A 16306-nucleotide genomic window follows, 5' to 3' on the forward strand; every position below is an offset into this window, starting at 1 on the left:
ACTTCCCCACAACCAATGCCCTCTTGTGCCTCTGTCAGATATGTTGACCGCTGCTTTCTGTACAGTGGAGACTCTTGGCAGACTGGTTGCTCATCAGACCTACATAGGATGATTCAGGACAGGACAGCCCAGTGCTTAAGAATACAGATTCTGTGCCCACCTAGCCTGGGTTCAAATCTCAGCTCCTTTGCTTTCATGCTTATGTGATCTGGGGCAAGGCTTGCATTAATGGATATTATTGATACAAGAAAGACAAAAGGGAAATTTAAAAGTGCACACATCGTAAAAGAAATCTGTGCTTTGTACCTCCACAATTGGCAAATTGTCATAAATACTTGTTTTAAGTTGAAACCATATTTTTCAGGCATATGATATGATTTTTAATGTTTCCTTCCTTTAAAAGTACAAATCCTGTTATCAATTTTATTTATTTTTTTCCCAAAGAAACCTTATACTTAATGAGTACAAATTTTATAAGTACAACTTTAGGAATATAGTTATTCTTCCCACCATACCTGCCCTCCTACCTGCACTCCCACCCCACCTCTGCCTCCCTCTTCCATTCCCAGTCCCATTCTCCATTAACATTCATTTTCTATTAACAATTTTTTTTTTTGGACAGGCAGAGTGGACAGGCAGAGAGAGACAGAGAGAAAGGTCTTCCTTTGCCGTTGGTTCACCCTCCAATGGCTGCCACGGCCGGCGCACCGCGCTGATCCAAAGGCAGGAGCCAGGTGCTTCTCCTGGTTTCCCATGCGGGTGCAGGGCCCAAGCACTTGGGCCATCCTCCACTGCACTCCCTGGCCATAGCAGAGAGCTGGCCTGGAAGAGTGGCAACCAGGACAGAATCCGGCGCCCCAACCGGGACTAGAACCTGGTGTGCCGGCGCCGCAAGGTGGAGGATTAGCCTGTTGAGCCACAGTGCCAGCTATTTTCTATTAACTTTATATATAAATGACCAACTGTAGTAAGTAAAGATTTCAACAATGTGCACACACACACACACACACTGTTTGAGGACAAGTTTTACAGTTAATTCTCATAACTCATTGAGGAGAGACGTCCTACGTGGGAAGTGCATGCACTGTGACACCTGTTGTTAATTTAACAATTAACACTCCTATGCATGATGTCAGTGATCACCTGAAGCTCTAGACATGAGCTGCCAAGGCTATCGAAGTATTTTTTTTTAATTAATTAATTAATTTATTTTTTTTTAAACAGGCAGAGTGAACAGTGAGAGAGAGAGACAGAGAGAAAGGTCTTCCTTTGCCGTTGGTCCACCCTCCAATGGCCGCTGCGGCTGGCACACTGCGCTGATCCGAAGCTAGGAGCCAGGTGCTTCTCCTGGTCTCCCATGGGTGCAGGGCCCAAGCACTTGGGCCATCCTCCACTGCACTCCCTGGCCACAGCAGAGAGCTGGCCTGGAAGAGGGGCAACTGGGACAGAATCCGGCACCCCGACCTAGAACCCGGTGTGCCGGCGCTGCAAGGCGGAGGATTAGCCTAGTGAGCCACGGAAGTATTTTGAAACCACAATCTCCATCAGTATTTAGACAGAGCCATAAGCAAAGTGGAAGTTCCCTCCTCCCTACAGAGAAAAGTACATCCTTCTTTGATGGCCACTTCTTTCCACTGGGGTCTCACAGAGATCCTTCATGTAGGTCATTTTTTTTTTTTCAGTGTTATGGCTTTCCACGCCTGAAATGCTCTCATGTGCTTTTAAGCCAGACCAGAATGTCTTAAGTGCTGATTCTGAGGTCAGAGTGCTATTTAAACCAATTGTCATTCTATGAGTCTGCTGTGTGGACTGCTTCCCATGTTGGAATATTCTCTCCTTTTTAATTCTATCTATTATTATTACCAAACACTTGATCTTATTTATCTGATTCCTTTAACACTTAATCATATCTATATGGTCACTTTAACACTTAATATGGTCACTTTAACACTTAAGATGGCATTTTTTTTACCACTCAGCTTAATGGGATTTGGGGCCCCATGGCAAGTTTTTAAATTGTACCCTTAGAAGTATGTCTGTAGGAATGTATGCAGAACTATACAGCTTTACAGTTACAAACTTCCTTCTCCCTCTCTTATTTCCTCTCTTATTTTTTTGAGATGTATTTTCAATTTACTTTATACACATATAACTAACTCTATGTTAAGTAAAGAGTTCAACAAATAGTATGAAGAAAAAAACCCTGTTCTTTAACAGTCAAGACGAAAGTTGTTAAAGTCATTGCTTCTCAAAATGTCAATTTTACTTCTACAGATTTCCTTTTAGGTGTTCTATTAGTTATCACAGATCAGGGAGAACATCTGATATTTGTCCCTTTGGGACTGCCTTATTTCAGTAAGTATATTTTCTAGATGCATCCATTTTGTTACAAATTAAGGGATTTTTTTTTTTTTTTTTTTTTTTTTTTGCTGCTGCTGTATAGTATTCCATAGAGCAAATACCCCATAATTTTTTTTTTATCCAGTCTTTAGTTGATGGGCATTTAAGTTGATTCCATGTCTTATCAATTGTGAATTGAGCTGCAATAAACATGGGGATGCAAATAATTCACTTGCTGATTTCATTTCCCTTGGGTAAATTCCCAGGAGTAAGATGGCTGGGTCATATGGGAGATCTATAATTCAGATTTCTGAGGCATCTCCAAACTGTCTTCCAGAGTGATTTTACCAGTTTACATTCCCACCAGCAATGGATTAGGGCTCCTTTTCCCCCACATCCTCACCAGCATTTGTTGTTAGTTGATTTGTGTTTGAAAGCCATTCTAACTGGGGGGAGGTGAAACCTCATTGTGGTTTTGATTTGCATTTCCCTGATGGCTAGTGATCCTGAACATTTTTTCACGTGTCTGTTGGCTGTTTGGATTTCCTCTTTTGAACAATGTTTAAGTCCTTATGACCAGTGCTTTCCTGCCCTCCTCTCTGGCCTCAAGCTCTGTGCTAACTGAACCCTGAGATCTTCCTCTGCCATCTTCCCCATAGTCTGCCCTCCATCCTGTCCTCCTCATTTCCCACTGCCAGCCCAGACAAGATTAGCTCCTCTCTCTCTCTCTCTCTCTCTCTCTCTCTCTCTCTTTATTCAGTCCAGCTCCAGCCTGGTCTCCACTGGCCCTGGTTCCTATCTCCACTTGCTATTCTCTCTTAGTGGACTTTTCCTATTTCCTAATCACTTGTATCCAGTAACAGCCTAAATTTCAAGTACAGTGAGGCCCTAAAACCCATTCAATATTATGAAATAAGCAGCATTATCTACTTTTTACAGATGAAATAAATAAAGCACGGAAAGGACTCTAGACAGTCACTATTTACTCCTTAAAAGCACATGAGAGCTGCCCTGCTGGAAATCTTCAAAGTTGATAAGTTGGGCCCTAAATGATGGAAATAAAATTTTGCTGGATAAAATTTGGAATCTTTTGTTTGTCATGTTTCAAATAACAGCTTTAGTGAAATGTAAGTCACATACCATAAAATGTACTTATATTTTCTTGAGCTTTATCTTATTTATTTGAAATGCAGGGTTCCGGTGCTGTGGTGTAGCAGTTAAAGTCACTGCTTGTGGTCCCGGCATCCCATATGGGCGCCGGTTTGAGTCCCGGCTGCTCCACTTCCAGTCCAGCTCTCTGCTGTGGCCTGGGAAAGCGGTAGAGGATGGCCCAGGTCCTTGGGCCCCTGTGCCCATGTGGCAGACCCGGAAGAAGCTCCTGGCTCCTGGCTTCGGATTGGCGTAGCTCTGGCCACTGTGGACGACTGGGGAGTAAACCAATGGATGGAAGACCTCTCTCTCGCTCTCTCTGCCTCTCCTCTCTCTCTGTGTAACAAAGCAGGCAGGCAGGCAGGCAAGCAAGGAAGGAAGGAAGGAAGGAAGGGAGGGAGGGAGGGAGGAGAAATGCAGATTGACAGAGAGAGGGAGAGACACAGCTTCCATATTCTGGCTCACTTGCCAAATGGCCACAACAGTCAAAGCTGGGCTGGGCAGGAGCCAGGAGCCAGGAACGCCAGGAACTCCATCTGGGTCTCCCTTGTGGGTAGCAGAGGCCCAAGTACTCCGGGCTGTCTTCTACATTGCCTTCCTAGACACATTAGCAGGGAGCTGGGTCAGAAGCGGAGCAGCTGACACTCAAACCAGTGCTTGGATATGTGACACCACACACAGGCCCTAAAATGTGCTGTTTTAAAGTGTTTGAAGTTTGAGGGGTTGGGTGTTTGGCCTAGTGTTTAGAAGCCAGTTGGGACACCCATGACCCACATTAGAGTACCTGGGTATGAATCCTGACTCCTGACTCTAGCTTCCTTTTAACCCCTGGGAGACAGCAATAATGGTTCAAATGATTGGGCCCCTGATAATCACGTGGAAAACCTGGATTGAGTTCTTGGCTCCAGCGTTGGCACCCCAGCTGAAGCTGATGGGAGTGCTCTCTGCTTCTCCAATAGATAAAAATAAGAGGTACTATGGAGTGTAGTTGGTAAAACTCCCACCTGCAGCACCAGCATCCCATAAAGGTTCCAATTTGAGTCCCAGCTGCTTCCAATCCAGCTCTCAGCTAATGTGCCCAGGAAAACATTGGAAGATAGCCCAAGTGCTTGGGCCCCTATACACATATGGGGAAACCCAGAGGAAGCTCCTGGGTCCTGGCTCCTGGCTGCTGGCTTCTGATCAGCCCAGCTCTGGCCATTGCAGCCATTTGGGGAGTGAACCAGCAGGTGGAAGACATCTCTCTGTCTCTGTCTCTCTAACTCTGCCTTTCAAAAAAATCTTTTAAAAATTAATAAAAACAATGTAAAATCATGTGTAATAACTGTGATTTTGGTTTATTCACAATGTTTTGCAATTATCAACATTATTCTACATTTGTACTGTAGAGAAACACCATATCTATTGGCAATCCTTTCTGTTCCTCCCTCCTTCCAGCCCCTGGCATGCCCTGGTCTCTGTGGATATGCCTGTGCTGGCTGTTTCACATAAATGGCATCATACATGTGTAGTCCTTTGTGATGGCTTCTTTCTCCTGGCATGTTTTCCAAATTCACCCAGATTTCAACATTATCAACATTTCATACTTTTATAGCTTATTAATATTCCATTGTATGGCTATGTCATATATTTATCCCTCCACCAGTTAATGAATATTTGGATTTTTCCCACTTGTGTATTTTGAACAATGTTATTATGAACATTTATGAACAAGTTTTTCTGTCAACATATATTTTCATTTCTCCTAGGTATGCACCTAGGAGTGGAACTGCCAGTTCATAAGGCAACTCTGCGTTTATCCTTTTGATGAACTGCCAGTCTGTTTTCCAAAGTGGTTCTAATATTTTATATTCTCACCACCAGTGTACAAGAGTTCCAGTGTCTCTACCTCCTTGGCAACACTTACTGTCCTTGTCCATCATTATTATAGTCATCCTGGTGGATGTGAAATGATATCTCCTTGTTTATACTTATAGACTTTATTTTCAAAGTACTTTTAGGTTTGCAGAAAAACGAAGCATACAGTGCAGGGTTCTCACAAAACTCCTCTCCCTCACCTTGTACACAGTTTGCCCTAATGTGAACATCTAGAATTATTGGAACACTTGTGTTACAATACCTGAACCAATATTGAGGCATTATTATTAATCCATAGTTTACATACTGTTTACTCTTTGAGTGTCCAGTTCTATGGGTTGTGATAGATGCATAATTTCATGTACGCAACATTACAGCACCATTACGGAATTGTTTTGCTGCTCCAAAAATTCCTTGTGTGCCATCTAGCCATTCTTCCCTCTGTGGTGGAATGAGAAGGCCATGCCAAGGTGGCCACTGGCAAGCGAGCGTCAGTTACTCAGGAATGGCTTTGAAACCCACCTGGCAACGGAGCCTGCCTGGCAACAGGCTGTGATTGGATGGCTTTGGAAACTGCCTGTGATTGGTTGGGGCATAGACCGCCCCTTGACCAGATTGGCTGGTCTTGGCTATATAAGATGTTGTACCAACTGAAATAAACGAGTCTACGGGCTGCTCACCTCAAGCCTGCTTTCACCCAACTCCCGGGGTCTGTGTGGTGACTGAGCGCCTCTTGCCCCCACCATGCTGCTCCTCTCAGAAACGAATCCACTGCAACATTGTTGAGAAATCAACGGCAACATCCTCTCCCTCTCAAACCCTGGAAAGTACTCATATTTTTTATGTCTCTCTAATTTTGCACTTTCCAGAATGTCATATAGTTAGAATCACACAGTAGGCAGGATTTTTGGACTGGTTTCTCAATTATCCATGTGTATTCACAGTTATTCCATGACTTTTCATGGCTTGATATCACATTCTTTTCATCACTGAATAAAATTGCAGCATGTGAGTAGCTGATGGATGTGTCATGGTCTGTTCAGCCATTCACCTAGTGAACACATCTGGGTTCCTTTCAAGTTTTGACAATTATGAATAGAGTTGTTATAAACACTCATATGCAGGTTTTTGTGTGGACACAGAAGACCTAAGAGCACAATTGCTGGATTATGTAGAACTATGCTACTGTAAACCATCTTTTAAAATGGCGTACTATATTGCATTCCCACCGGCAGTGGATGAGAGTTCCCGTGGCTCTTCATCCTCACAGCTCTGGCGTTGCCAGGGCTTTAGATTTTGGCCATTTTAACAGGTGTGAGGTGGTGTGTCATGTTGTTTTAACTGGCAATTCCCTAATCACATGTGCTGTTGAGCATCGTTCCATATACTTATTTGTCATCCATATATACTTCTCAGTGAGGTATCTGTTCAGGACAGTCTTTTGTGCATGTTATAACTGCTTTGTTCTATTGTTGAGTTTTTGCTTTCTTTTTTTTTAAGATTTACTTTATTTGAAAGGCAGAGTTACAGAGAGAGAGAGGTAGAGAGGTGGAGAGGTGGAGAGGTAGAGAGGTAGAGAGAGAGAGAGAGGGAGAGAGGGAGGGAGGGAGGGAGGGAGGGAGGGAGGGAGGAAGAAGTCTTCCATCTGCTGGTTCACTCCCCAAATGGCCTCAATGGCCAGAGTTGGGCTGGTCTGAAGCCAGGGGCAAAGATCTTGTTCTGGGTCTCCCACATGGATGTAGGGGTCCACGCACTTGGTCCATCCTCTACTGCTTTCCCAGACTCATTAGCAGGCATCTGGATCAGAAGTGGAGCTTCCATGACTTGAACCAGCACCCATATAAGATGGCAACACTGCAGGCAGCAGCTTTACCCTCAAGGCCATGATGCTGGCCCCCCTATTGTTGAGTTTTAAGAGATCTTTATAAATTTTGAACAAAAGTCCTTTATCATACAAGTGTTTTGAAAATATTTTCTACAAGTCTGTTAGTCTTTGCATTCTCCTAACAGTGTCTTTCACAGAACAGATGTTTTTAATTTTAATGTAGCCCATAATATTAACTTTTTTCTGTTAATGGATTGTGCTTTTGGTGTTGTATCGAAACAAAGACAGACTTAACAAAAGTGCCTAGATTCCCTCTTCTGTTACCTTCTAGAAGTTTTATGGTTTTGCATTTTACATTTAGATCTATGAAACATTTTGAGTTAATTTCTGCAAAAGACGTCAGGTCTGTATCTACACTCACAGTTTTGCCTTGGCGTTCAGTTCTTCCAGTACCGTCTGCTGAAAAGACAGCTGCTTATCAAGGATCTGTTGGTTATATTCACGTGCTTCTTGGCTCTATTCTGTTCCACTGACCCATCTGTTTTCTTGCCAATATCATACTATCTTCCTTACTGTAGCTTTGTAGTAAATTTGGTTTCTATTAATTTTATTTTATAAGACATAGAAATAAAGAGAGATCTATTTGCTGGTTTACTCTCCAGTGCCCACAACAGCCAGGGGTGGCCCAAGATGAGGCCAAGAGCCAAAAATTCCATCCAGGTCTCCAATGTGGGTGGCAGCATATTAGGGCCATCACCTGCTACCCGTGTAGATGCATATTAGCAGGACACTGGAATCAGGAGCAGTCTCAGGATTTGAATCCAAGCACTCTCATATGGGATGGGGGCTTCCCAAGCAGTGGCTTAACTGCTCTGGCAAATCCTCTCCCCTGTTAGTGAGCTTTGAAGTTGGGTACCATCAATCCTCTGTATTTGTTCTTATTCAATACTGTATTGGCTATTCTGGGTCTTCTGCTTTTCCATATGAACTAAAGGATCAGTTTGTTCACAGCTATAGATAACTTGCTAGGCGTCTCTTATTAGTTCTATGAGTTTTCTGTAGAAAACACACTAATTTTCTGTATGTTTTTAAAGTAATCATTAAGAGTGGGGAAAACTCCATTAAAATTGCAAGAAATCTAAACAAATAAGCTCAGTTTTATGGCAAATGAATAACATTCTACCAGGAGGGTAAAAAAAAAAAATAAAAAGAGAACTAATCTAAGTAACTGCTGAACATGTCATTTGAATATATTATCAATTGAGCAGCAGGGGAAAACAAAAAATAAATCCTGACCTCTTTTTAGGTTTATTGACACTGTATGAATGAAGCAATAGGAAATTAGTCTAAGGGTACATTAGAATTTAGCAAATAAATAAGCCGTTGTTGTCAGCCAATGTGCACACAGTAGAGGAAAAAAGTAGACACAGCTATGGAGTAGGGCAATACAAGGCAAAAAGAACCCTACAGGAATGTGAGGGGATCAAAAATCCCAGCAGGAACTCATGATTTCTAATGCATTTTATCCTCACACATACTTGCCCATATACAGGGAGTCATATGGATACATACATGTATTCTAACTCTGATTCCTGAAAGGCCAAGGAAAGAAATATACCCCCATTAGTACAACTTGCAGCCAAATTTTGGTCTCTAATGCCCTTCCAATAAAAAAAATAGCCAAGGCTCTTTGGAGAAATGGTTGATTCCAGGGCTGTGGCAAGGAAGATACAAGATGAGCTTAGAATATCTCGTTATGCCAGAAATTGAAGAAGTACCATATATATATATATATATATATAATATATATATATAGGTACATATATATATACTTGGTTATATATGGTACTTATATATGGTGTATATGTATATAGATATATATGGTACTTTGATATATATGGTACTTATATATATGGTATGTGTGTGTGTATATGTGTGTGTCTGTATATATATGTGTGTGTGTGTGTATGTGTGTGTGCTACCTGCCACCCACATGGGACATCCAGATGAAGTATTATAGCATGACAAAAGGACAAAGGAGCCAGCTTGAAGAGGCTCTCAATGACCAAATCTGGAACAATATGAACACCACAATAATGAATGGTAATAAATTATAAGCCAATGAAAGAATAGCAATCTTTTTGTCATGAAATATCAAGACAGGTTGAGGAACTATACCAGACTAAAGAAGACCAAAGAAACATGAGAAATAAATATATGACTTCAAAATGGATCTGTACTGAAGGAAAAATTATGCTCCAGAAGAGATTACTGAATCATTTACCAAAATTGGAATACAGATGGTGGATAATCTAACTCATAAGGTATCATTGTTAAACTTCTTGAAGTTGCTAATTCTAGGGTAGTTATTTAATGGAATCTGCATATTTTAGAAAATACACTTTGAATGATTTAGAGCTACTGACGCATGTTGTGTGTAACTTACTCTCAATGATGTAACAATTTGTATATATTACACATCTCAGTGTGAATGCAAATGATAAAGCAAATAGGACCATTGGTGAGCCTGGGGAAAGGGTAGACTACAACCTCTCTGTGAGCTCGGAATTTTCCAAATAAAAAATTTTTAAAACAGTGTTTAGCATGCACAAAAAAATTAAGGACAATAGAGCAGGTATTTTGAAAGCAGAAGGTATGATGATGTCAAATATTTTAAAAGGCTGGTGTGGAAGGAGGATTGAGACTTCGGATATGGCTAACCTTATTTTGTGTCAGCCTGCTTTCTGTAATAATATTACAGCACATACAAGTGTTCACGGCTAGAATAGGAGGCAAGAGTTTTTAAACATTAAAGAGTCATTAGGACCATCCGGCACAGAGAGGCACAAAATCACTCGATTCTGAAGGCTTGTCAGGCAGCATAGTGAGTGAAAGCAGTTGGGTGTAGGAACATGAGAAATGGTGGAAACTTGAGAGCAGTGCCTTCTCCAAAGGCTTTCAAATGCAACTAAAGACAAAACTACAAAATTGCGTTGCCACCCACTGGCCTTGTCAAGACTGGGAGTAGCTAGCTGTGACCCCCAGACCACTCCCCATTATCTGACCCTCCTCTTCTGTTCATGTTACAGACAGTAGAGGTACAGAAAGTCACAAAACACAGCACATAACAACATTAAAGGTGTAATGTGTGCATATATATCAAAAACCACACCATTTTTAATGAGAGAAATAATATCCACACATTTGTACTTCTGTACAATTTGGGGTAATATATAATTTTAAGCTGTTTACAAATAACATGTAATGCTTCAAATATTACATAAGGTTGATAATACATTTCTAGCAGAAATAAATATATTGCACTTAAAAAGAACTTCATTAGATGTTACTTCATAGTATTAGGCTTATAACTTCTTTCTTCATAAAACATTTCCCATGCCCTTCCCCCACCCTAGCACACGCACTTCCTTACAGTGACTGTTCTCACGCAATCCATTAAGCAAAGGAACACAGCAAACAACAGAACTGTGAGAGAGTCTACTACGCAGGCTACATCCAATTTTAGCCTTTAGGAAATAAATCCTTTTAAATCTCTGAAAATTTAAAAAGCAAAACCCTAAATACGTTATTTTAATGTACCAAAAGTAAAATACAACAAATTGTATTTTTTGTCTGTATGTAGGAGTATTTCACAAAAATGTTTTTATTTCTTATTATAAAGATACTTGGTTTAAAAACAGGATGAGTTAAAATTACTTGAGAGAAAACAGAGAAAGAAAGCTAGAAGGTACTCAAGGATTATTTGCCTGGGCAATTTTTATCAGTGAATCTTTGTATATTCAAGCATGCTGAAGAAAGATAATCATTTTGGAATATTTTATAATTGGCATGGAATAGTAAGTAATACAGAAAGAGTTTTATGGTTTTGTAATGTTTTAAGAGTTTACAGCCTTCCTGTTGCTTACTTTAAAAAATTACATTCTAAAATAATATAAAAACTTGTTATAAAACCTATCTTCCTCCCAGACTATTTAAAGGAGCAAGCTGAAAATCTTATCTTCTTGTCCGCAGTGCTTTGTCTAAATTTAGGTGACGGGAGCTGGCATTTGTGGCACAGCAGGTTATGCCACAGCTTGTGACACAGTCATCCCATATCAGAGTGTTGGTTCAAGTCCTGGCTGCTCTGCTTCTGATCTAGCTCTCTGGGAAGGCAGTGGAAGATGGTCCAAGTACTTGGGCTTCTGCTACCCATGAGGGAAATCAGGATGAAGTTCCTGGCTCCTGACTTTAGCCTGGCCCAACCCTGGCTATGGTGCCATTTGAGGGATGAACCAACAGATGGAATATCTTTCTCTGTCTTACCCTCTCTCCCTATCATTCTACCTTTCAAATAAATCTTTAAAAAAATTAGGTGACAGTATTGTTTTGTTTGTAATAATTATAAATTCCCTAAAGTTTAATAAGGAAAACAGTTTTCTTTGCACAGTTAATGGAAGGTTTTGATAAAATGTTGCTTTTACCTACAATATGTTACTTTGCACATTACATAATTGAATTTTTAAAAATTGTTAGTTTCTGAGTCATAACTAAACTTGACTGCATAGTTAATGGGATGTCAAGTCATTCCATCTACTTTATTTGAAGGTGATTTTTCTCTTACACATTCTTACAGGAGGAGAGTCTGAAAGGGTCATGTGAAGTACAGAAATGGGTTACACATCCTGAAATCCATGGTAGTAGGGGACAAGTATGCTTTCCTTCTGGGTATCTCTTGGGCTTTTCAGGGGCTTCCTCTTTCTTTTTCTGTTCTATTTTTGGGCGAGAGGCAGCGGGAGTGGTGGTGGTGTTTTCATAACCAGAGAAGCAAAACAACAGAAATATGAATAAGGGTGGATGAGAGTAGACCCTGGAACGCTTCAGAAGTCAATGTGTCTACTACTACAGAATAACCCTACACAGAGGCAGGTCAGGAACAATTGTCTGGAAGCTTCTTAACATCTCTACTCTGTGCACACCTGCTAGAAATGGCAGCAGGCCTTCCAGACAAGATATTATTTTTACAAACTCAAAAGGAAGAGGAATGCAATTTAAGCTCATTAATCTAGACCTTGTTACTTGATAATTTGTGGTATGTTAGACACAAGCTGGATGTGTTTATCTATGTCCTGCTAACAGTAGACAGAAGAGGGAAGACTTGCTTAATAAGTAAAAAAAGATTATTGAATTTACTCAGAATTACTGATAAACGTTTTAAAAACAAATTACAAACACAGAACCTACCAAGTTACAAATTACTTCCTTAAGATTAAATACAGCAAGTCTGGCAGAACTTTTTAGCAGCACTGCACGTTAGCCATGTTTTTTGCTACTATAATGAGTATACTTGAGTAGAAAACTCTGAATTTATTCCAGATATAACTTATGGTCTCTACTACTCAATTGGTTTTCTCATTAAATACTTTTATTGTAGTTACTTTTGGTAGAATATACTTTAGAATTTTAAATATTAAATTCCTAGTGGGTTAATAAGAATCATCAGCCAGAATAGCTCAGAGAGGCCTGAGCTGGTTAACTTCCTACCCCTTAGCTCCTATGGCTTGTGACTCCGATTAGGTTAAGTTCCATTTCATTTATGCTTCTTTGCTCTGGTTTAAATAATACCAACATGCCATGATTGTATAGTGGTTACTATTCTGTGCCATAAATAATACTAACACTTCGAAAATATATCCAATTTAGAATTTCAGGTGTGACCTTCCAAGGGCATGCTTTTATCTCTTATTTGTTGCTTTTCTGTAAGCACTCTACTTACTTTTAGTTGAATGCAGTCAGGAAATACCAGTGTAAGACCATATTTAGCCCCAATATAAAAACCTACTTTGAGATACAAAGATTGGATGAAATGTCAAAATAGTATTAAAATAATTCTTTCATTCTCTGAGAAGAAAATTTAGAGATTCACTTTAGTAGACCAGTAATTTATCAAAGTATTGAGTAGCATTGTGTAAAATAGCATCTTTTGTTATTCCTGCTTTAAGCAGCAGTATTCAGCATTCAAAGGAGCACTGGCCAACTATTCCATATTAAGTCCCTATCTATGGACTTAATATCTATAAATATCTATGGATATTTATCTTAAATATTAATCATAACTGGTTTTTTTTAAAGAAATGCCAATCCTTACTTTGTTTGAAAGCAAAGAACCTGTGGATAGTACAGAATAACATGCAAGAAGTTATAAATAAAGCTACAATGTCAGTCACAGGACTTTGAGATGCCTTATAATAGCACGTGCTTTTTTGTAAGTAAACCTTGGGAATCAACAAAGAATGGTGAGTACAAAACCTAGTGGCATCATATAGACAGTGCCATGGAGGCCCTGCTTCTAGGCTGGAAATGCCCAAGAAAGCCATTTGAGATGGGAAAGGCTAACATTAAAACAACCAAATAGAATCCCAGAGGAGTCTGATGTGATAAGTATATTGCATTTACTCTCAAATACACTTCTACTGTCAGTAGCAATACTTCCCATCTCTTTTAACAGATTCAATATTTTTGCACTAAGAACAGAGTAGAATGAAAATTACATACCAAAATTGGATTAAATTAAAATAGAGTTTTGGGGAAATTTGCTAGGAAGACAGGTCACATCCCTGTAGCTAGAATGCACTATATCTAAAGTTGAAAGACTACTCACTCCATTACATTTCTGTTACTGGGAAAATGAACTGTTGCAAAATGCCAAATGTGTTAGCCTGACTATAAATGCATAGACATATATTGCTCAAAATAACATGCAGGTTATACAAAACAAATATAATTAATTACTATTATGTACATTAAAGAAAGGCTTTAGAAGACAGAGTTGAAAATAAAGTAGATGGAGGCTTGAGATGGACTTACAAGAACTGCCAATGTTTTGGTTTGGGAGTCATCGAGATAAAATGCAATTTTATCATATTATAGACTTAGAAAAGTGACAGGAGCAGTAAATATAACATGGTAAGAAAAAGGACCAGTGACCAGTCAGATACATGGGCACATCAACTTGTCCTGAGCCCATCTTGGCTATGTGGGCATTTTGAATGGTCATTCTCAAATCCCTGTCAGTCAGTGGCAGCAGCAACAAAGCAGATTTACTGAAAAGGAGAATTTCACCCAAGGCATTTTAACACCCATGAGGTCTCCCAAAGCTGACATGAAAACAAAGGGGCCTTTGACACCCACAGCAGAAAAATTGCTTCGTGAACAGGACAACCATCTTATTGCAGCTGTAGGTGAAAGAAAGCCTCAAGGATCATCTCACACAGCTTTGGAGTATCTGTCAGTTAAAAAAAAAGTCTCTACTTAGAATGCAGCCTAGAAAAAGCAAATCTTAGTTTTACAATGTAACAATGGCTCCAAAATCAAATATGGACCATTTTCTTACATAAATGGCAAGTCACTGCACAAATGAGAATCAGAAGGAAGAAGACAAGACTGAAAACTGATCTTGTCAGGTACTGGCCCTTCAATATTGCAAAAAGAACTGGGTGAAGGCATCACCATATATTCATCCACACAACAGGATGCATTAGCAGTATCTCAGCTCCTTCCTCCAGCAAACTAACACAGAGGAAAACTAAACATGCTTAACCTACAGCACTATAGATATTTCTCTATTGCCTCCCAGTTTCTACAGAGAGAAATTGACTTAAGTTAGGCATTACGGTAAGAATGCTATGTAGTATTGCCTCTTTGAAGATTCTTTTAGCCTGTGGAAAGCAGAACACGTATACACATTGATTTTATACATTACTGCATTGACACAGCATTGTCCACCACTAAGAATTATGCACCTTAAGAGTCATCTGCCTTATGTGATGAAAATTCCTGGATAGACTGATATCCTGTTAGTTGCAGGACTCAGGCTGGTAAGAAATTTTACATGATTCTCTCCTGAACCCAGCAACTGCGCAACTATAGATGAACCCCGGTCCATGGTACATGCCCTTAGCAGTAAGGGTTGAGTCCAGCTCTCCTCTTTAATAGGTCCCAGGTCTCCTGGAGAGCCCCTGCTCCAATGCCCTGCCTCCTGCCCACCCAACCCTGCCCTAGAATTCCATACCCATTTGTACATTCTGGATCTGGAGTCTCCCATTTTTAGAAGAGTCATACAAAGGGCGTCATCACAGCAGAGGAATGGCGCAGTCCTTGGATGGCAGCGTAGGGCCCTTGCTGAAAGTAGTGATGGTATCGCGGCATGTGGAATGAAGGGAAAGTGGGGCCACTCCCTTGCATGGAAGTGGCAATGGCCGAGGGGGTCAGAGGCATCCCTAGGCGGCTATATGGTGGCAGAGAACCTTGGATGGGGTGAGGAATGGGTGTTGCTATGGATGCTGTACTGGTACCAAGAGCAGTCAGGGACTGTGGGTGCTGAAATCCAGGAAAACTGGAAGAAGATGATACCCAGGAACTGAGAGACAAATTATCAGATGTTGTGAATGCTGACCCTGAAAGGCAAAACACTGGTTAGACTGACAGCACTATTTCAATATACAGATCAAGAATTATCTGTAAGATCAATTTATTTTTAAAAATACTTAATACTGCAGTTTTAAGACTAAACACAGATGAGAATTGCCATGAGGCAAATCTACCTTTCTAGATAAGATTTTACTTATTCCCTGCATGGAAGAGAAAATGTACTAAATATAAAGACACCTAACTGATTAGATGGCTGATATATTCCCAAACACCAGGACCATGCCAGCAGGTAACAATTCCCATTAAAAAAAAAAAAAAAGCTGCAAATAGTGTGCATTTGTCCTAACTTCTGTGGACTCTCCATAAGGAAGGCTGGATGGGTAGGTCTCAACAGAGCTACCCAGTTTCCAAAGCCAAGAACCCACAAAAGTATATCTCCCTGCATCACAGCATCTAGAAGTGTAGAGGAGGATTGGCACTGATTTCTCCAGTGCATAATCACCAGCGTCTCACTTGGACTGATTTGTAAGAGGTGTCTTCTGCTTTCACTGATTATGGCGTTCTATGTTAGGGACAGGAAATAGAGCAGAGGGTTCTCTCCCCATAGGAACATCCCTGTTCCCAGGAGGGGGCACCTCTGGCCTTGTTTCTCTGCACTGGCCTACTCCCTGAGCCTTTGCAACAAAGAAACTTTGTTCACCTTTCACT

The 16306-nt window shown here is 40.4% G+C and overlaps 1 protein-coding gene across 1 annotated transcript in view; it reads right to left on the reverse strand.

The window, feature by feature from the left end:
- Positions 1-10326: 10326 nt before the first annotated feature.
- TBX20 (T-box transcription factor 20) overlaps positions 10327-16306 on the reverse strand; it is a 58524-nt gene continuing 52544 nt past the window's right edge. Inside the window, exon 8 of the mRNA XM_062178913.1 lies at positions 10327-15624. Coding sequence (XP_062034897.1) covers positions 15284-15624 — 341 coding nt within the window. The 3' untranslated portion in view covers positions 10327-15283. The remainder of the gene's footprint in view (positions 15625-16306) is intronic.

Source organism: Lepus europaeus, chromosome 20, assembly GCF_033115175.1.
Source record: "Lepus europaeus isolate LE1 chromosome 20, mLepTim1.pri, whole genome shotgun sequence".
Classification (NCBI taxonomy): Eukaryota; Metazoa; Chordata; class Mammalia; order Lagomorpha; family Leporidae; genus Lepus; species Lepus europaeus.